The sequence below is a fragment of the Colletes latitarsis genome, chromosome 11 (genome assembly GCF_051014445.1).
Source record: "Colletes latitarsis isolate SP2378_abdomen chromosome 11, iyColLati1, whole genome shotgun sequence".
Lineage (NCBI taxonomy): Eukaryota > Metazoa > Arthropoda > Insecta > Hymenoptera > Colletidae > Colletes > Colletes latitarsis.
This window is the reverse complement of record NC_135144.1, coordinates 16,234,581-16,254,886: the sequence shown is the minus strand read 5'-3', so window position 1 is coordinate 16,254,886 and position 20,306 is coordinate 16,234,581. Positions and strand designations below refer to the sequence as shown.

Below are 20,306 nucleotides of genomic sequence, written 5' to 3'. Positions count from 1 at the left end.
ACGTAAGAATTTTTGTTTTCCTTCGAAGATTGCAACTAACTTTACTTTTGGAGAAGCATGAATAATACATTTACAAATTTGAATGCACATTTAAATACACAGATGTATTTTAAAATATGCAAACTGCCTATGAACATTTTTTTTCTATTATATAATAAATTATTACTAATGCAAATTATTTACAATTTCAACTGGACAAAGAAACGTGAATAATTCGTAATTCCACCGCCATCTATGAGAGGTGCAAGGTTTTCTCGTATGCCTCGTCTGTGTATTTATATAACTTGCGATGTTTATAACTATTTTTATAAACTCGCAATGGAATGAATAATCGATGAATGTTAACAATGAAACCTTCGTTATCAACTGTACAAAAGTAAATGACACAGGTAGTACTTCCTACAGTCAACGTGCGGTTCGTGACAAGCAGAATAAGGTGAACTACAAATAGAAGTAATATTCAGCAAAGATGGTGAGACACGAACGACTAGTCAAGCGCTTGTAATGATTTAATGTCTAAATTTGTAGTGAGTAATCTTCCCCGTTGCGACCAATATGTGAGTGAGGATTCATAAGTTTGCAGCTGTTAGGAATAAGTGCGCTTCAATTTGAAGAGTGGGACAAAAGTCGCGAAAAACGAAGGTACGGCAGGATGCTTTGTTTATGGAGATCAGCTGTGTTACCAAACATTCGTATCGCTTTCGCTGCTGCGTCTACGACGCTTCTATTTTCGGCGAATAAAGGTCAGCCTAAAGCAAAGACAAAGCGACGTTCGACGCTCGACGCACGAACGATACGTCGTAAGCTGGACATTTTTAATATATCCAATGAGTCTACTAGATTTCAAAAAAATATATATACATATATAAAGTGAAACACATCCTCCTATCAAAGTCGATTTAATTTTTTGTCATTTGTTGACCGACTTAGTTCTTGATCCATTTCATCCAGCTATTATAAATATTATTCGTACGTCGTGTTTCGTATTTTTCGAAATTATCGATGTACTTAATATTGTGAGTAATGCGTTATTCATACGACGTTGCGAACAATCTTTCAGTGATTTTCATATGGTAATTTCGTATGCATGTATATTTCTAACTGCGTTTTAAAACATATTGGTTCAGAAAGTATATTCGAAAATATTAATTTCATACATATACAGAGAAAACAAGTAGATGAGAATAACCCATCGATGGATTTGTAATCGATTGGGAAACATCTTTATTTAATCTTCAGATAAGAATGTCAAAAGAGTTTTTTATGATCCGAGGAAAACATAGACAAAGAAGGGTTCGCAAAAGTTTTGTTTTTCCTAACTGTAATTAAGATGTAATAGATCGGCTAGTAGATATATCCAATTATATCTTAAGTTGCATCAGTGAATTCATGTAGTGGTTGTTTATGTTTTAGATGCTTATAGAGCAACCATCAACCGGTAGTTAATTAATCTTAATGACATGAAAGAATGAAACGAGAAACTGTCATTACCTGTGTAGAGCCAAACCGACGAGCAAAAACAGTAAGTCTATGTTTTAGAAGGTTTTCTATGCATTAATTGGACTTCCAATTTGTTGTCATCGATGGCAAATATTAGTTTCAATTGGATATTTATGAAATTTAGAAATCAACAAATTTAAAAGTAAACTGTGTTTGTAGATGACAACGGTATTGGATGGCAGCTATCAACGCATGGAGCCATATGAAGGTGAGGAGGAAGAGGGGGAAGATGACGATCATGAAGAAACACCTCAGGAGTCTGGTGTTATGATTCATGTAGTACCAGAAGGGAACAAAGCTAGATGGAATCACATAGAAGATTTGGATTCTTTTTTTACAAGAATGTACCATTATCATCAAAAGCATGGATTCGTCTGTATGATGTTACAAGAAATGCTGGAATTAGGACAATTCATTTTCGTAGTTACATTTTCAACTTTTCTCTTTCATTGCATCGATTACTCCGTGCTATTTAAGTAAGGTTTTGCCGAAAACGTGATACAAGTAGTGCTAGGAACGATTACTCATTGAAACGCAATTCGTTTATATTTTAGGAATAAAGTAACCAATAGCACCTCGCACAAAACGTCGATAAACGACGCCATATTATCAACTGGCGAGTGTACAGCGTCTATGAATCTGATCACATGGACTTGTATTTTAGTAGCCGCAATATTTTGGATTTTACGTTTGGTGAAAGTTTTGTACCATCTCACGCAGTTTTGGGATATAAAGCAATTTTTTAATACCGCTCTCAAAATCGATGATTGCGATTTGGATAATTTGACCTGGCATGAAGTCCAAAAACGTGTCAGAGAAGTACAGAAAGAACAAGAGATGTGTATTCACAAAAGAGAGCTTACCGAATTAGATATATACCATAGAATATTAAGATTTAAAAATTACATGGTGGCTATGATTAATAAATCCTTGCTACCTGTACGACTCAAAGTCCCTATTATTGGAGAAGTTATTTTCATGACGAGAGGTTTAAAATACAATATGGAATTACTTCTATTTTGTAAGCTTTTAGACATTCAGATACGCATCGATTAAAAATAATTCTCGCTCCTCACCGTCAACTGTTTTCACATAGGGGGCCCGTGGTCTCCGTTTGAAAACAATTGGCACCTCAAAGGAGATTACAAAAAGCTGAACAAAAGACAGGAACTTGCAAAAACGCTGTCCAAACATATCTTATGGGTTGGAATAGCGAACTTCCTATTTTGTCCATTAATTCTACTGTGGCAGATACTTTATTCCTTTTTTAATTACGGAGAGGTGAGTACTTCAATCTTTCTCCAACAAATATCTCACTCGTTATTATTAACGCGTTAACTGTCACGCTATTTTTACTTAACTTTCCATTCGTGCCAGTCGATACCGTAAATAGCGTGACGGTTAACGTATTAATCGTCACAGGTATAATCAGATCAGAAATAATCTCTGTCTCGATCATAGATCATCAAGCGAGAGCCAGGAACTCTAGGTTCGAGAACGTGGTCTTTGTATGGTAGATTGTATCTTCGACACTTCAATGAACTCGATCATGAATTGAACGCGCGGTTAAATCGTGCGTACCGTCCAGCTTCAAAATACATGAGTATATTTACATCCCCTATTATGGTTGTTATTGCAAAGAACGTTACTTTCGTGGCTGGAAGTATATTAGCAGTTTTATTAATATTGACTGTATATGATGAAGATGTGCTAACAGTGGAACACGTGTTGACTACCATGACCATACTAGGTGCAATGGTTGCAGGAGCAAGGGCATTTATACCCGATGAAAATTTAGTTTGGTGTCCAGAGACTCTTTTAACCGCTGTCCTAGCGCATACACACTATAGGCCGGATAGCTGGCGTGGCCATGCTCATACTCAAACCACGAGAGCGCAAGTGGCACAACTGTTTCAGTATCGTGCAGTTCATCTTTTAGAAGAATTAATTTCTCCTCTACTTACACCATTCATTTTATGCTTCCACATGAGGCAGCGAGCCATAGATATCGTCGATTTTTATCGAAATTTTACGATCGAAGTTACAGGAGTAGGCGACGTTTGTAGCTTCGCGCAAATGGACGTGCGAAAACATGGAAATCCAATGTGGCAAACAGTGATACAAAGCCCTGTCGAAGATCACAGTACCGGGTATGATAATCGGTATGGCGTAGACCCGGAAACACTTCATATTCCTACGTCAAATCAGTATACGCAAGCGGAAGACGGAAAAACGGAATTATCCCTGATACATTTTACTTTAACAAATCCTGAATGGGAACTGCCGAGTCACGCTGAAAATTTTATATTCGCTTTAAGAGAAAGAGCTAAGAAAGACGGAAATAGCGTAATAAATCCCCTTTTGACAAGTTTAAGTAGCTTGTCTGGTCTGGGACCTGGTGTAAGTATCATGTCGAAGAAGAAGTTTCGATGAGATATATAAAATTTAATTTTTTTGCCATTTCAGTATAATGACATAGTATCGAACACCATTCGAAGCACAATGGTGAATCAATTAAGCATGCCAAATGCGAACAACGTATTCGTGAATCAACGTGGTACTTCGGCTGCTTCGGTTGTGACACATAACTCGTTAAATACCAAATCGGACTTTCTATCGCATGCGGTTCGACGCAATTTAAGCAGAGCAGAGGGTCCAGCATACAATGATAAAGGAGTTTTTTTTGGATTGCAACAAGGAATATCCAATCAATCGCTAGGCGCTTCTGTCTTTGGATCAGGCTACGAATTGTCTACAGATTTGTCTGTACCGGTGGAATTTACTGCTACCGATATATCTTTGTCTACGTTGTACCTGCATGAACTTCATCACATACAAGTACGACGCTTGACATTACTTTTTTCAACAAACAGTTTCTATTCTTGATATCAAAGAGACTCGTAAATGTTGCGTTTGTTAAAATTACAGATTAAAAAGAGAGGCTATCAAGAAGTGGCCACGAGAAGTATATGGCAACGAAGCCCTGTTCAAGAGCTTGCTACGCTTCCTGAAGTCAGACAAGAAAGAGCTCCGTTACTGTTACATCAAGACTGTTCTATAAGAAACAGTCAATAATCGAAATATTACTTGAACGCTCATTTGAATGGCATCTGAATAATTCGTGCAGTGATATCATCACCTTTAAGAGAATAAAATGTTTTTATCCGCTTTACAATTATGACGACCTCGTGATTTATTTTACTATCAAGGGTATAGCTCCAACGTTTAAGAATCTGTGTTATCGATGTAAATACAATATCGAAATGTTGCTTGACTAGACTCGCGTAGAAAGGTCAGCTATTTCGAAGAATGCCTATTCTAACGTCGACGGCCTAAATACAAATATATTTTATGCGAGAAACGTCTACGTTTATGAGCAAAAAATTCTCAGAACATTTGTTTTGGATAACGTTAGCATTAGCACTATGGAAACCATCTATCGTAAAAATCGAAACTAATCCTTCCTGCCTGAAATTTACAATGGAAAATTGCTTTCTTTCGAAACGTTATTTATGCGTTGCAAAAGGTGAACGAGCTATGTAAATTATTTAGGGCACAACTGAAAAGGGATATTCTTGCGTTTAATTGTAAAATACGAATCTTTATATATGGTAATGTCAACTTTAGTTTCCAACGCCACGATTCTCTAGTCACATGAAATTAATCGCGCGCCATAGCATAAACGATTATTTATTTGTTAAATGTAGTTACTCGATAAACACGGTGGATGGACGTTAACAGTTAAGGCACGCGAGAAATCGTCTGTACATACGCGAATTTCCATATTCTTCACATTAACATGGTGCAGCTAGCGACCTCGAGAGCAAATTTTATTCTACTCGAAAAACTTGCGAATTATCACGAGGCATAAGTTAGGAACGATTTAGCTCGTGTTTATTCTTTGTTATATGCAACTTTCGTTGTGCAATAACTCGTATAATTGTCGATTTTTATCGGCATTAAGCGACTACGACTCATACCTTAATGATTTTTAAACAAAGTAACGCGTAACAAAAATAAATAAGAACCTAGTTTTTGCTAGGAAAATCTTGTATCTACATGATTCTATGAAGAGGACTATTATTATTATTAATAATAATTTAAGGGTTATCTGTAATTTATCATTATAGCAAATAAATACGTTTCATAATATACTTGCAAAATTTTTTGTTCAGATGTGCACAAAGATCTGAACATGTAGTTTTAAATACAATTCTATCCGCGGTTTAGCAAATGAGCATCTAAACGCAGAATATGACTGAAAAACAAATGGTAGTATTTGTAAAGTATGAACACTCACCAGGGCTACAGAAATTCATTGGCAGATTCGATGTCAGGGGATGCGACGAAGTATAATCTGCGATGTAATCGAAACATCAGTGAAAAGATGACGAAGAAAGATTTCGTATACGACATCCGTCCACCGATTCAAAGTTCTAGAAAGGTATGTGTGGTAGTCTTCATTCTTGCTCGTTGCCTTTCTTCTTACGTATTTATGAAGTTTGTATAAAGCACTTCCTCTTGCTTGTTTTAATCGTGAATTTGTATAAAGATCAGCCAAAATGAATAGCACTGACAAATACGTATGTATGTAGTAATAGGAATGGGACATTTGAAACGAAGCTCACGATACCGGTACAAGAAATTAACATGGCGTCACGTATACCCGCGAAAAATTTATGGTGAATAGCGAAACGAATCTCATGAAATTTAGTAAATCACGTTAAATTTGTGATACGAGAGATCTTAACTTGTTCAACGACTAAGCCTGCACTTCTATTTCTATTTTATGAGAAAGATAAGAACCGTATACTGGAACGTTTGAAACGAAAAGACGCTCTTGAAATGCCTAGCTTGAACGAACTGTCCATATTGCGAATGCGCGGTAAGTACCAGACCTACGATTGGGTAGAATGAGTTTCGCAATATGCGTTCTACCAATCACGAGCCAGGACACGGTTCGCGCTTTTCGTATATCTGTCGTAGCACGCTAAAATCGTTTGAGTTGACAATAAATGTACTTGTGTAAATAAAATTTATTAATTTGAAGTAATTTTTACTCGTATATAATTTTTTACAAATATTTTATGTAATAATTAATTTAAATTCATTACAATCTTATGTTTCTTTAACTATCGGAACTCGCACTACTTTCTGCGTGACATGTGTATTACTCCGCGTTAAATATAAAAGACCGCGGGAGTTTTCAAATAACATTATTTGAAATATTACATATTTCACTAATAAAAAGTAGTTTAATTCTTGAACCGATAACTTATTTTAATTTTAAATATCGCGAAATTGTTAACGGAGTAATAATATTTTATGCAGTTTAGTTAAAACAATCTTACATAATAATCAATTTATATACATATAATCTTTATAAATTAAAACTTCAGTAGTTATTTAACATTGAAAGACCTACTCTTAACGAGACATATTTTAGTTTTAATAACATAAAATAAAAATAAATAACAAAATTAAAGAAAACAGTATATCTACGAATATACTTTCAAAATTTAAAGTAGTTTCGTTTCAAGAAATCTTGACAATCATTTTGAAAAATGTCTCGAAAATATTCTATAATTTCATTACGTTTTTGAATCTCAAAATAAAATTTGAAGAATATAAGTTTACATAATTAAACTTTTTAAAAATGTGAGAAGAAATTTTCGATACTTTTTATTCTGTACTATGGTTGTCCTTAAATGTGTCTCACTCGCTCTTACAGTTTTCATTCTCGTTTCTGATACGTACAAAAGCAAACGATCCGTATAACGACGGCTAATGTTTGTAAAATGTTCCGGTACGGTTTCGATCTGAGACATTATGCGTTACATTACTGTACGTCTTTTCACGCATCTACGAAGTGTAGCTGTTTTTCCTCTGACAATGAGAATCAGTGTTTTGCTACAAATACGTAGAATAAATAAAAAAACGTAATTCTAGTTGGAAGAAGGTAAATTGCCAATCGTGTTACCGCTACAGCTGCGACGTAAACAAAGTCTCGACTCAAAAATACCACAGTACACCGTGATTTCGGAAAAGAACAACTACAGAAGTAGCGGCGACGCCACGAACGTAAGTAATTTTGTTGCAATTACAGCAGTTACTAATGAGTAAAATTGTATGCGTAAGTAAATTTCCAAGGGTCCAGGTGTCAGTTACTTTTCATTCATTCTTTTTCTCTATTATGTATGATATTAATGTTTCTGCCTACCATATGTATGAAACAAGTATTTAATATTCTCACAATAGATAAGGAATAGGTTTAAAAAGACATCGTATATACTTTTGTACAGTCGCGCTATTTTCCCAAGTTCAATCTAAATAGGCGAACGTTTGAATGTTAGCTTTCAGAGCAGCGGCCATTGGGATTCGAGTGCAATTTCTGTCACGAGCAAATTGCCACTTTGCTATCGCTATCGACACACGTCAAGTTTCATCGTCGAAGATATTGCAAGTACTGTTACTGGATACTGTTGGAGAACGAAACGATGGACGATCACATCGAAAGTGTACACCCAATCGATTTAGGTATTACAACGAACGTCTAACCTGTGTGTTGGCTTCCGTGCCAAGATTTCAGTGTACCGATCTACCGATTTCCTGTTTAATGTCCCGAAAATAATTTAACGCTAAGCAATGGTGATTTTTTCTTTTCTCTTTCTCTAAATTCTAATGTTTGCAAGCGTGATCAATTTAATGCTTTACGCGAGTCAAAATTGTCGCTTATTATCGATCGAAACATTTACGACTGCAATAACGTTTGAAATTTAATACGCTCGGTAAAAAATTGTACGTTTATGGTCTGGGATGATTACGGATTATACGTTATTAATTTCCTAGTGAATGCTGCGCGCTCCTATACGACATACGTTGAATACCTGTAACATACTTTTATTATTAAACATTTTAATTACGTACTCATGAAAATATCTACCGAAATATCTATGAAAATAAAATGTAATTAAAATATGTATATGCGTAAGCAACGAGATTCGACTAAAAATGCTGTTATAAAGTAAGTAATAAATGAAATGGAGACAATCTAGAGACAGTAGTAATCATGAAACAAAAACTTTCGCGGCACTTTTGCATGAATTATAGGTTGGAGAGTTACATATATTAGAAGGACAGGAATTCTAATAAAATGTAGATATAAATGTGAGGATATCGTGGTCAAGTATCGATCGTAATTTGTACTTAGTCCGCATCCGCAAAGCCGATTAGCTCTCGTTGACTGTATATCCAAATTTCGACAGCTCATTTAACAGTCTTAGTTGAAATCGCGTTGGTCTTGTTAAATAAAGGCTAACAGATGATCGGGGCAAACGAAATTTCACGAACTAATCATTGCCGGTAACGTCGCAAAACATTTAATAGAATTGTTACGAGTAAAAATATCCGAATAATTTATGAATAAAATTCTATATTTCGTATATGCGTATTTATTTTGTCTGAAAAACATCTTATTAGTTTAATCAATTTTTATTCTTTATTATCTATTCTTCAACAACGTTGTGAAGCACGTATTTCGTACTCGTGCCTTAAATACTCTACAATGAAATTGTTTAAAGCCAAGAACGATCGTGTTTTTTCGAAGACTGAGGGAGCGATTCGGTTTTCGGATTCTTGTTTGGATCGAGGAATTGTCAGAACCACCCAGTGGGTATTACAAGACAGAATTTGTATTGGACAGTGTAATTTTAATATCTCTGTGTAAACGTAAAATGGACAAGGGGAGTCGAAGAGCTGGAATGTTTTCTTGGGATGTATTATTATTTTTGAACATGATACATCGAATGGAAAATCGATTCGAAAAGAATGATATTAAGTTCACGATCAGCTCGAGGGACCAGAACTACGCGAAAGCAATAAGTCGTTCAGTAGCACGAGACAGGTATATCGGAATGTTATTGAATCTCGATAAAAGGATGAATTGAATTGGATCCACACCACGTTTGAACGCTGTACAGACACGTGTAACGTATTGTCTTGAGTTTTGTGACAGTCGTACGCATTTTCATTGTTTTCGGTGAGGTTCATAGGTTTGGGGCGACGGCCTTCAAGACAGCTTCGACGTCCTTCGAACAGTTCACGCAAGCAATGGTTCGTCCACGAAGCTGCAAATCGTTGCCCAACAGTTTCAGGTTCTAGAAGATAACAATCGTTTCGACGTAGAAAACATTTTTCACGTTACAACGTACTTACTACGACGATGTCTTACAAGTAAATTATTATCAATTTAAATGCTAAAAATTCACCGAACAACTTCTATTTCTAAAAGTTTACAGTTTCGTTCGAAGCATTGGTTTAGTTGGCAGAGATGTCGGTATTTAAATACCTTTGCGACCGTAACGTCGATCCTCTTTAAGTTCTTACAGTCGAGGAGAACATTGCACTGATTCTTTTCCGTTAGCTTCATAATGGTAGCTCGGAAGGTCTCCGCTGCTGGAAAGGCAATAGACTCTTCAGGCGTAACTCGTATCACGGTTTCATCTCCTACCTGTGCAGAGAACAATTCTTCACAGACGTACATCCAAAGATAACAACACTTTAAACATACACTTACGAACGAAAGTTAAGAAACTTTAGATTTACTCGAGTTGTCGTAAGGAATTCTCTCTAAATGAAATTACAGTCAAACTCGGAACGAGCACCAGAGGAGCGACAAATATTCCTCGTTATAATTGATATTCGCTATATCAATGATAAATAAATCACGAATTTTATAACTTTAATTCTGTATATGGGTTTTACTTTTTAAAATTTATAAAATACAAATTTCCTGAGTAAACTTTGTAAGGATTCAATTTACTGAGCTTCAGACGACAGACATTATGCAATGGAAAATTAATTATAGTTTGCGAAGGATATACTCAACTTAAATTCGCTTCTAACATGGCCGGGAAGGTTGAACGAACAATTACGCGTAATTCATTGAAGAAAACAACTGTACAAATTATACGGCAAAATACCATGAAGATTCACGAATCTTCAACTTCAACACGATATCGTAGAAAAACACTTTCTTTTTATGTGAATACTTTGACAAACTTTTATTTTTTGTAAACTATTTTTGTTTATTTTCCATTTTAAAAATCACGTATTTACAAAGGAATGCAAGTGTTATTTAAATGTATCGTAAGATAAAAAAATGTTTGATTTCGCGGCCATCGAATAATAAAAATTAATTATCGCGATAAATCACGAACATGTGGTTTCTAGTATGGCCCACTGTACTAAAGTTAGTCGATTCAATGCCACGTGTCGAGCTGAGATATTTGTCCCTTAGAGATATACTCACGATGAAACAAAATTTGTGCATACTATCATAGAGGCTTTCAATTGGTAGGATGACATTGGTGACATGTATTCTACCGGTTGGGAGTTGAAACGTCATACGTACACACGTGATAGTGGAGGCAAAGTGACGTCGAGTATATTCTCCAGGGGACAGTAGTACTTCAGCTTGGGACGCTGTCTAAATGCCAAGCTGTTATTAAAGCAAAGAGCTCATTGACATCACACTACCACGATACGAATAGCATGGGACCGTCTATGTTCTTAAATAATGAAACTAGTAACATTTACAAAGTTCTGCGTGATGTCCGTGCGTGTGAAAAGACATTAAACATTTTAAAACGCTTCTATAACATGTTTCTTAACTTTTGGCAAGAATTTTATCGCAAAGATGGGTAAAATTCCCGTCTGAGTAACAAATTTCGAATAGTAGATAGAAGATTAACAACTTTCGATCTTCCGTTTGTTCAACAAAAGTTACAAGCCAAATTATACAATTACGTATGTTTCACTTTGAACGAAATAACATTTTATCCGAGTAACTGTTGCGATTAAATCGTTATACGGAGTTTCTGTTCATGTTCTATTGTTTGAATAGAATTCTGCCCATCTCTGGCGTATTGGAAATAACGAAACAGAATGGAGGATTCTCATTGAATACCTGCTCGGTCGCGGTGTCGACGGAGGGTCGTGTGGAGAAGTACAATAATAGCAGTAGATTCAAGCCAATGCCAATAATGATTCCCCATTCCAGTTTTAGAAATACGCAAAATAGTAGAGTAATAACCATCAAGAGGAAGTCAGTCTCTGGAAGATATCCGCGTTTCTGAATGGCATTAACATTCGCGGAAACATCTTCAAACATTCATATACGCAAAAATATTAGAAAATGTTTGAAAGACATATTTTAACTTTTCTTAAGTCGTTCATTCAGTTTCTTTTAATGTAATTAAAACAATAGTCAATCTATATCGATCTGCGGAGAGTTAAACAAAGAATTGCATTTATAACGAGTCTTTAATCGCAACTTATGATTACGTAAATAATTGTAGTAGTCAAATATTAAACGTTTACTCACTCTTGGCACGCCACAACAAAGCGAATGTCGTAAAATCGATCAAATAGTACATGGCGCTGATAATAATTCCGGCTAACGTGGCTTTCGGAATAAAACGAAAAGTAGTGGTCAACAGACCGGCCGCGAGCAGCACCAAACAACCTGAAAACAACAACCATCATTTTCGGGATATTCGATCGAGACGAGAAACAGCGAAATTAAAAAGAAAAGAAAACATTTCTTCGTTCTTCAATAATATTGCATAGAGAAATTACAAAATAACATCGCGTAAAAGTGGTTTACAATTAGTACGATCATGCTTATCGTGTTTACATTATTTGCACAGTGCCACGAGGCGCGAAACAAGGTTTGTTTCTCCATTCGATAACCAACGTATTAAACAGGAGAGAATGTAATCATAAATTTACATTTTCACTAACCCGTAAACAAGCCTCCGAATGTTGTTTTGACTCCGGATGTATGATTGACGGCCGTTCGGGTAAATGAACCAGTAACTGGCATCGATCGAACGAAGGATCCAAAGACGTTGCACACTCCCAACGCGAACATTTCTTGCGTAGCGTCCAAAGTTTTCCCCATCGCTAAACTCAAATCGCGTCGATTAACTATTTTTTTATCAAACGTCCGCGCTTGACCATTCAATCAACTGAGTTGTTCGAGCTTCGGTAAAAACGTGGTAGAAAAATCTCGTCTCAAATGATTAAGACTCTTGGGAGAATCACGAATTAAACTCCATTCCAGATTCCATTTTCTTCGATCCATTCGTGTGTATTTTTTAAATGTGTGACAATCAAATCCTTTTGTTTGGCAAAATTCGAATTCGATAAAAACACTGACGTAACGGGAACAATAGCGTGCAACGAGAACAGTAATTTACAATAGGAATCTAACTTCACCGTTTTATCAGAAAGCTGTTGGAAACATTTTAACCGTTCGAAACGCACCGAAGCTGTTCAATAGAATAGCATGTCAGGAAAAAACCCATAGTATCGCATTTCTATTATACACGAGCAGCTTGAAAAAGGTGAGCGGCTTGAAAGAAGCGAGATCAGTGTTTACATTCGAGATTCTCGAAAGAATCGGGTTCTCAGTTTGCATTCGGGATTCTCGCAAGAATCGGGATCCTGCTTTACATTCGAAGCTCATTCCGACTTACACTTCTGGCTACCCGCATGTTCTGAGATATCGTATTCATGGTGAAACAAATATAGCGATCTTGTATGAACTGCAGGGTGCCAAGGCTGTAGCATCTCTGACTGCAGCGCGTTAAAAATTCAGGGGCTGATTTAGTAATTTTGTTTTCAACGCCAAAGCTCAAAGGATATTTTTAATTTTGCGTTGTCGCAATATTACATATTTTGAGATTACGGTCCTAAAATTTCAAGACGAAATTCGAAACTTTGACAAAAATAAAACGTTTCCTCCGGAGCGTGTTCCAGCCTCGTCAATTTTGCGTCCCAGACTGATCGATCCTCGTTAAACTTTAAACGCAGTTTTCACGAAATCGAATTTTTCAAACTCGTGTTTAACTCTTCTCGAAAACTATTTATCCACTTGGCTTTAATTTTACGTTCACAGTGAATAAAATAATGTGATTGAACATTATACAAATCCAGCAGATTGCTTTAGCTTTTATTTTAATGACGAACTTGTAAATATTATTCTCAGTCAAAGTAATATCTGCGCAGAGCAAATACTCGATATCCAACAGTAATAAAACGAAACATTCTGGTTATTTCTAATTATATTTAACCGTTTTTCGTATGAAACTTTTTCAGTAATTTGTTACGGTAAATATTTATGGTATTTATTTCCCAGATTTTGTTCGTATATTTTCCATGAACAATATAAATAATATTTACAAAACTGTTTCTTGTTATTAAAGCTACAGAAGAAATAAAAATACATAACTATTTTGTGACTAAATTCTGTGAAAAAAATTTAAAGCTAAACGGTTAAGAGCTTCAGCGTTGGTACATGTAGTTTGTCGGAGACGAGCAAAATATATTTTGTTGAATGATTTAGTGCATTCGAGATCGTTAAGCTATTAACTTATTTGCATCATTAACAAGTATGAATCTTGTAGCAAACAGACTGCAATCGTAAAGGGAAAATGTATCCAGTGGTTTATAAGCATCAAGGGTACCGCTTAACAGGTTTCTCGAAATGTCTTACGTAAGTAGTTCGCTAGATTTGTTTCGCCAACTGTGTAGATCAAACGTAAAGCGTACCAAAAGCTTTCGCTATCGCCATGTGCTCGATTGTAGATACCACTGGAACGGAGAAAAGCGTTGTTCCCATTGTCGATACCGTTTCTAGGAAATCGTACGTACGATTGTTGGCAGTGATAGAGAAGGGCGGTGGGCCGAACGGTGGTAACCCTTCACCCATCGTTCCTAAAAATTGTTACAACTCTTTTTCATCAATTCTCAACGATTAGCGACGGCGCAGAACGGAATTTTCTGAGTCGATATAATCTCACCAGTTAGTTTAAAGGGTTCTTGTCCGTTCAGTTGAAAAATATACGCCATGGTAGCTCCTGCGACAACCACTAAAGCGTTACGCGCTAGAATAAGGGCCCATGCAACCTTTTGCTGCCACGTGCCATTTCGACGACCAGGTAAATTCTTGTGGCAAATTTAATAGAAACATTAGACGACCGGAAGTATCACGAAGTAAGAGAAACGTTAACGTTGCTCGCCAAAAATTGAGTAGTCGATCGTGATTAACGTTTCGATCTTCAATTGCTATTCATGGCAAATTTTTTCGAAAACTCTGCTCTTTCATTGGTTGCACCTTTCGTTGGTTGCTTCTTTCGTTGGTTGCACTTTCATTTGTTTCATCTTCGATCAACGATCGTTGGTCACAGAAGATTTTTATTAATGAAGAAGGGTGGTTGGGATTCGGTTAGGGCGGGTCTCCATTCGCAGCAACCTCCACGTGGTGAGACCTGGGTAATATTATTTAGCGTTTAATTAATAATCGTAATACTCTTAGCTGGGTAATGCAATTATTAATTAAAAACTAAATAACATTAGCAAATTGGCTGCGATCCGCCTTGCATAGGTCATCATAAATATAGAGCTTTTTCGTTAGGTTAGTTTTGATTCTCATTGATTCATCAAAGATTCTAGAGTATTGTCACAGACTATTTTTCTATTTTTCTGGGCTCTCGAAACCCCATTACCATTTTCGTCTTACTCGCAACATTACCAACAGATTTAAAAATGAATTTCAATTCCTTCCCTATACACTACAGCTATCTACCCTAGTTTACTTATTTCGTGTTTTCCCGAGATCTTTCAACCTGCATCGAGCGTAAAACATTTTTGGGCCGATTTGGTCAATCTTATGATCGCGATTACTCGATTAAAGAGATAGTACAATACCTTGAGTAAAGCTAAGACCACTATCGTTCCGATGCTCAGCACTGTGTCTTGATATCTGATTTTATCGAGATTCGAAGACATCTTGTATAAGGCGTCCACGAGATCTTCGCTTCTAATGGATATTCCTAATAACGGGTTGATCTGCGAGGCGGCTATGTTGATCGCCGCGGCCGTCGTAAAGCCCACGATCACGGGCAACGAAATGAAATCTAACAGAAAACCTGAAATCCACGGTTCGAGTCGCTATTCGTTTCGTCGATCGATAAGAGAAAATCATCCAAAATAAATCTGTCGATTGAGTCCACTCACCCAAGTGAAGCAGCCCGAGTGCCGCGATGATGCAGCCTTTCAAAAAGGAAAGTAACACGGCTATATCGGGACCGTAATTCGTCACCAATGGCTGCACCATTGTTGCCATGATAGCTGTAGGTCCGATGGTAATGCTGTCGCACGAACCGAAGATAATGTATACGAACGAAGCCATGAACGACGCGTACAACCCATACTGACAACAAAACACAAGAAGTTTCGTGTGAACGACAAGCGTATAACTTACTACGAATAATAATTATTATTATTAATTATTGTTAGGTTATTAATACTTTGTCATCGTCTATGCGCTTGGTAAATAATCTCGTTTATATCAAATCTGATTTAGTCACATTGTATCTTCGAAACGGTGACGATAAAAAATGTTTGAGACAAGAAGTTTAATGGTTTCATAGGGGTATATAACGTATAAACATTATTTTTTTAATGGAACATATGTACACACAATAAATATACGTGAATCGTGTTTTTATTTTTATTTACGAATTAAAATAAAGTTCCGTTTTCTTTTTAGATAGATGTTCGTTATTTCTTTGAAAAAGTAAATTCTTCGAAATTTTTTAGTTTTTGGTACCGGTGAAACTTGCCACCACTGCCAGTTATATAACAATTAATCAACTAGGTTAAGCGTGCTGAGTAATGGCCCATAATTATGGTCAAGTATAGACATATGTTGACCTAATCTGCAAGCTGCTACCCTCAGAAACTTATGTGGCACTCTCTCCAAGAGTATAATATATTTCGATGTGGAGGGGGACCAAATAGTCGGTGTATGTTCCAAGTAGAGACTTACTAATGCTAGGTATAATATTTTAAGACAGTGTTTCTCAAACCTCGATTTTATCCCCTTGAACTATTATGCATCAGCGTTTTATTCGAAGAACAAATTTTCTCCTGGCGTTAAAATTGATTTAAATATTCCAGGATTTTTAGAGATAATACACATCGATTTTGAAAGTAAATAGAATTGATTTATTTTTTTTTCCTTTTAAAAACTAGCATGTTATAAGTATAAAACTGGTAAAGTCCGTGCCTATACATTTATATTGAATTTTAATTGATGATTGGATCGAAGAATAATGTATAGATTTTCTTTAGCCCGATGACAAGTACATTTAAGCTTCCTTTATGGTCACTTCATGAATCACTGAATTTTTTGAGACTTACGACTCGAGAGTGCTGCCATAATAATTGACTGTTCTACAGATTATAAGATTATAGAATTAGTACATGAAAAAATGAAAGTATTTATTGCTTGGTGAACTTTGTATAATATTTTACATGATTTTATTGAGACTTGCATGAAATATAGTAACTGTCTTAAAACTTTTGAACGGCAGGGTGATTATGACATGAATCCATGTTGTCGAGTAATCGTTGTTTCTCTCGAACTTACCTCTGGACTTAATCCAGCGACGATACCGTAAGCAATGCCTTGAGGAATGGCGGTCAGGCCGACCGTGAAACCTGCCAGCGCGTCCTGAGGCAGCCATGCGAGTTTATAGGCCGTCGACCACGCGAGAACCGGTAGCTTTTGTTTCACGTACGCATAGCAAGTGTCTTTGTTGCACCGAGACACTTAAAATACAACAACGCAAGCGATTTTGTTAATTCTCGAAAGAGACTCGCGAGTATCGTTTCGCGTGACTGACGTATCGAGGGTTGAAAAAAAATTGAATTACAATGTAAAAAAGAAATTGTGCGTGACAGCAGAAATTAACCATTATCAATTATTTCGATGGTTTATTGGGATTTGAAACACTTACTTTGGATGGTAAAATCGTAAGATATATTTAGTTACTAAATGTCTAATTATTCGTTCCTAAAAAATCGACCAAATTGCTCACTATCGTTTGTAAATATAAGCTTCGCTCGTGTATGCGCCTGTTTTTTTCAAGAGGTATGGCACAAAAAATACGTTCGTATTAAAAGTATAAATAGAGAGAACGAGAAGTAAAGCCAAAAATGATACTCAACCACTTGTTCTCATCGAGAAAAAGGAAAAACAAATTCAGTCGGTATTAGAGTGACCTAAAAACTACTGTATATTTCAGTTATTTTATTTTTCTGTTATTTTTAAATCGCCTATTAAAATAAATACACGAGTAAAAACTACAAAGATCTATTTTAAGAAAAGGTGCAACTGCATTTTCCAGGTGTATGAATGAATGAAGAATGCATGAAATCATTTACAGATTATCTTTCAATTATATTTAAATTATGGGCACTTTTATCCATCTTTAATCGCTTTTTAGATACAGCTTCTCCCGACTGCGATACCCTATACAATAATCCGCTTACCATTGAAAGAAAGTGATTGAGAAATGATAGAGTGATTCGTAAAAATCCATGCATAAATAAAGTAAATCACTGGGAAATATCAATATTTGTCGAACAGTTTGTTTCTGTGGAGCAACAGTAAACGATGTCACATTTGCAGACCCAAGTTAAGTCAATGTTTCTGGATCCGATAGACGAAACCGAGAAGTTGGAACAAACATTTCCAAATTCACAAACTTGGACGACTCGAGAGTACATTTCAACTCCAAAAGTTAGCAAACCAATTTATCATTTAAGTTACTGGCGTAAATGTCTCTAAACCAAAAAATTTTTTCTATTTAATCAAAAATCAAAAACGAAACAACAAAATTAAAAATCTACGTCGATACAATAACTTAATAACAACACGCACGAATTTACCCTTTAACAAATAATTGAACAACCACAGAACTCACTTTTCTCTCGGATTATGGTCCTCACTTTTTCAGACATTCTTAAAACTGTTGTTATACCGACGCGAAGCACGAACGAACGGTTTCTCCTCGAACACCTTAAATTATTTGTTGCGCACGTTCACAGACAGGATCGCGCCGTTTGTATCATATTTTCGACCGTCTTGCGAAACGATAATCTTTTCTCTCGTACGAGCAGCGAAATCGACATCGCGAGAAACGCTTAGACCACTGTGCGCTTTCGTTGCAACTCGACGCGAGCACGCATCGTCGCGTCAGGTTTCGAAACAATTCGAAAACGCTTTAAACCGTTGACGCGACACAGACACGAGGCGAGCTCTGCACCAGTCACGGATTCGATTCTCTCGACGTTCCGGTTTAACGAAGATCGTGGCTCCGTATACATTCGATAAATCGTTGAAGCACCGAAGCCTCGCCGGTACGTATTTATCAACGCCGCCCCACTTCGATCCGCCTCGACGGCTCAGTGTAATCGTAACGATGGATGCCAATAGCATTCGCGCGATTTCATCCGAGATTTAACCCATCGACCTCAAGGGGGGCACTCTACTTTGGAAATATCAACGACGAAGAAGCTAGGTACTTTGTTTGGGGACATTTTTACCACAAGATTTGTCTCTATCCACACGAATACAGTTGTGAAAACAATCAAGTGGTCAGGCAACGGAAATATAGTTATCAACAAAGTTCAGGTCGAATTGCTTCTCTGGGATTGTTTACAGTTGTGGGGAAAATTGAAGTTTAGTCGAATTTGTGCGTGGATTATTTAGTGAATAATTTAAATTAACGGTTGAGAGGGGAACGTTTCGTTCTTAGACGCTGGAACGTTCTTTTCGGTTGTTATTTAAGCTTTGGACAAGGAAGACCGTTTAAGAGACAAGAACGGTATGTCAGAAAGAATGAATACTGTAAAACATTTGAGCGTACAAATTGTTAGACTCGACAAAATGTTTTTGCGTTTGTGTTAGTTTTCTGTAGAAATTTAAGGTGGATTTAGTGCCGTGCTTGTTTATTAATTCGGAATTTGATTTTTTGTAATTTCGAGGATTAGTACTAATCGCGGGCGAGTATCGAATGAATTTTTGTCCACTCGATTATCGTTACCTTTTATCTTAGGGATTGAAAGTGTTATCTTGATGTTCTATTCAAGAGGATACGTGTAGATCAAAGTTGGAGCAAAACATTATTTACATCCTCTTACTCGCCTCTTTATCGTGTGGATTCAATAATATAATAATGTCAAACCTTAACAGTCTCGTTCCACGTATCGAGAACGCAATTACCTTCGTGTATTCCATTGTCAAAGCACAGACGAGGTATACGAGTAGACCTTTCACCTAATGGATTCAGTATCCGGTAGTAAGTATAACCCTAAATTGTGTGTATGTATGTCTTATTGTACCGATTAACATTTATTCTTTTATTTCCTAGTTATGTATCGTTCGAACAATATAAAATCTCTTGTAAAAAAACAACGGAACAGAAAATGCATTTAATACCAATAAAAGCAGCACTCTAACAATTAAAAAACGTTTATTTCACAAAGAACGTCGCTACAATGGAACCGAAGCAATGAATTCTCAGGTTGTAATGTTCAAGAAGATAGATTTTAATAGGATTCATAAATTTTAGTTTGATTACGAAAGTAAATGCTAAGACAAATTATAGTTCATGTAGTTTACAATTGTATAAAGTCAAAGTATTGGCTCCTAATTAGTATTTTTGCAGCACTTCGATAATTTATCCGAACTAATATCCTTGTAAATTATCTTAATTACAGCTTCAACGTATTCCTATATCGGATTCTTGTTTCGTGTACGAATTTGGGTTGCCCACAATCACCTGCAACGGTACGATAGTCCCAGGCTTATTATATGTTGCAGCTGCTCGATACTACGATCGTGACTTAGTAACTAATAGCACTGATTACGAAAGTTTCAGAAGTTTTGG

At 36.3% G+C, this 20,306-nt stretch overlaps 3 protein-coding genes across 10 annotated transcripts; 2 read left to right on the top strand and 1 right to left on the bottom strand.

The window, feature by feature from the left end:
- The first annotated feature begins 268 nt into the window (after nucleotides 1-268).
- On the top strand, nucleotides 269-5,652 carry Atg9 (autophagy-related protein 9). Of its 8 annotated transcripts, none has more exons than XM_076777356.1 (9): nucleotides 269-436; nucleotides 529-642; nucleotides 1,414-1,522; nucleotides 1,660-1,976; nucleotides 2,055-2,521; nucleotides 2,597-2,781; nucleotides 2,962-3,900; nucleotides 3,967-4,338; nucleotides 4,429-5,652. In XM_076777356.1, exons 3-9 carry the CDS (start codon nucleotides 1,469-1,471, stop codon nucleotides 4,573-4,575), a joined length of 2,481 nt encoding a protein of 826 aa, XP_076633471.1. In that variant the 5' UTR covers nucleotides 269-436; nucleotides 529-642; nucleotides 1,414-1,468; the 3' UTR covers nucleotides 4,576-5,652. The 8 variants fall into 8 exon arrangements, with proteins under 8 accessions (XP_076633471.1, XP_076633467.1, XP_076633470.1 ...); XM_076777352.1 differs by having other exon boundaries at nucleotides 529-743; XM_076777355.1 differs by having other exon boundaries at nucleotides 398-472.
- A 136-nt stretch (nucleotides 5,653-5,788) lies between these two features.
- LOC143347612 (uncharacterized) lies at nucleotides 5,789-8,143 on the top strand. The gene is made up of 3 exons (XM_076776944.1): nucleotides 5,789-5,944; nucleotides 7,450-7,581; nucleotides 7,854-8,143. The coding sequence occupies exons 1-3, from the start codon at nucleotides 5,789-5,791 to the stop codon at nucleotides 8,055-8,057; spliced, it is 492 nt and encodes a 163-aa protein (XP_076633059.1). The 3' UTR covers nucleotides 8,058-8,143.
- A 1,079-nt stretch (nucleotides 8,144-9,222) lies between these two features.
- Nucleotides 9,223-18,734, bottom strand: LOC143347518 (sodium-independent sulfate anion transporter). Its single transcript, XM_076776721.1, has 11 exons — nucleotides 18,339-18,734; nucleotides 17,000-17,181; nucleotides 15,583-15,778; nucleotides 15,274-15,494; nucleotides 14,367-14,511; nucleotides 14,116-14,280; nucleotides 12,304-12,465; nucleotides 11,885-12,025; nucleotides 11,468-11,613; nucleotides 9,848-10,009; nucleotides 9,223-9,656 (listed from the first exon to the last, which is right to left on the bottom strand). The coding sequence occupies exons 1-11, from the start codon at nucleotides 18,373-18,375 to the stop codon at nucleotides 9,546-9,548; spliced, it is 1,668 nt and encodes a 555-aa protein (XP_076632836.1). The 5' UTR covers nucleotides 18,376-18,734; the 3' UTR covers nucleotides 9,223-9,545.
- Between the last annotated feature and the right edge of the window lie 1,572 nt (nucleotides 18,735-20,306).

What these genes read in the sequence shown, in the direction of transcription:
- Atg9 (XM_076777356.1), top strand. Translation starts at nt 1,469, where the DNA reads ATGAAACGAGAAACTGTCATTACCTGTGTAGAGCCAAACCGACGAGCA. An exon ending in CAAACCGACGAGCAAAAACA is followed by an intron (nt 1,523 to 1,659) that starts GTAAGTCTATGT and finishes CTGTGTTTGTAG; the next exon opens with ATGACAACGGTATTGGATGG. An exon ending in TATGGAATTACTTCTATTTT is followed by an intron (nt 2,522 to 2,596) that starts GTAAGCTTTTAG and finishes GTTTTCACATAG; the next exon opens with GGGGCCCGTGGTCTCCGTTT.
- LOC143347612 (XM_076776944.1), top strand. Translation starts at nt 5,789, where the DNA reads ATGAACACTCACCAGGGCTACAGAAATTCATTGGCAGATTCGATGTCA. An exon ending in CGATTCAAAGTTCTAGAAAG is followed by an intron (nt 5,945 to 7,449) that starts GTATGTGTGGTA and finishes ACGTAATTCTAG; the next exon opens with TTGGAAGAAGGTAAATTGCC. An exon ending in GTAGCGGCGACGCCACGAAC is followed by an intron (nt 7,582 to 7,853) that starts GTAAGTAATTTT and finishes TTTGAATGTTAG; the next exon opens with CTTTCAGAGCAGCGGCCATT.
- LOC143347518 (XM_076776721.1), bottom strand. Translation starts at nt 18,375, where the DNA reads ATGTCTGAAAAAGTGAGGACCATAATCCGAGAGAAAA. An exon ending in TGGTCTTAGCTTTACTCAAG is followed by an intron (nt 14,512 to 15,273) that starts GTATTGTACTAT and finishes ATTTGCCACAAG; the next exon opens with AATTTACCTGGTCGTCGAAA. An exon ending in GGCGATAGCGAAAGCTTTTG is followed by an intron (nt 12,466 to 14,115) that starts GTACGCTTTACG and finishes ATTTGAGTTTAG; the next exon opens with CGATGGGGAAAACTTTGGAC.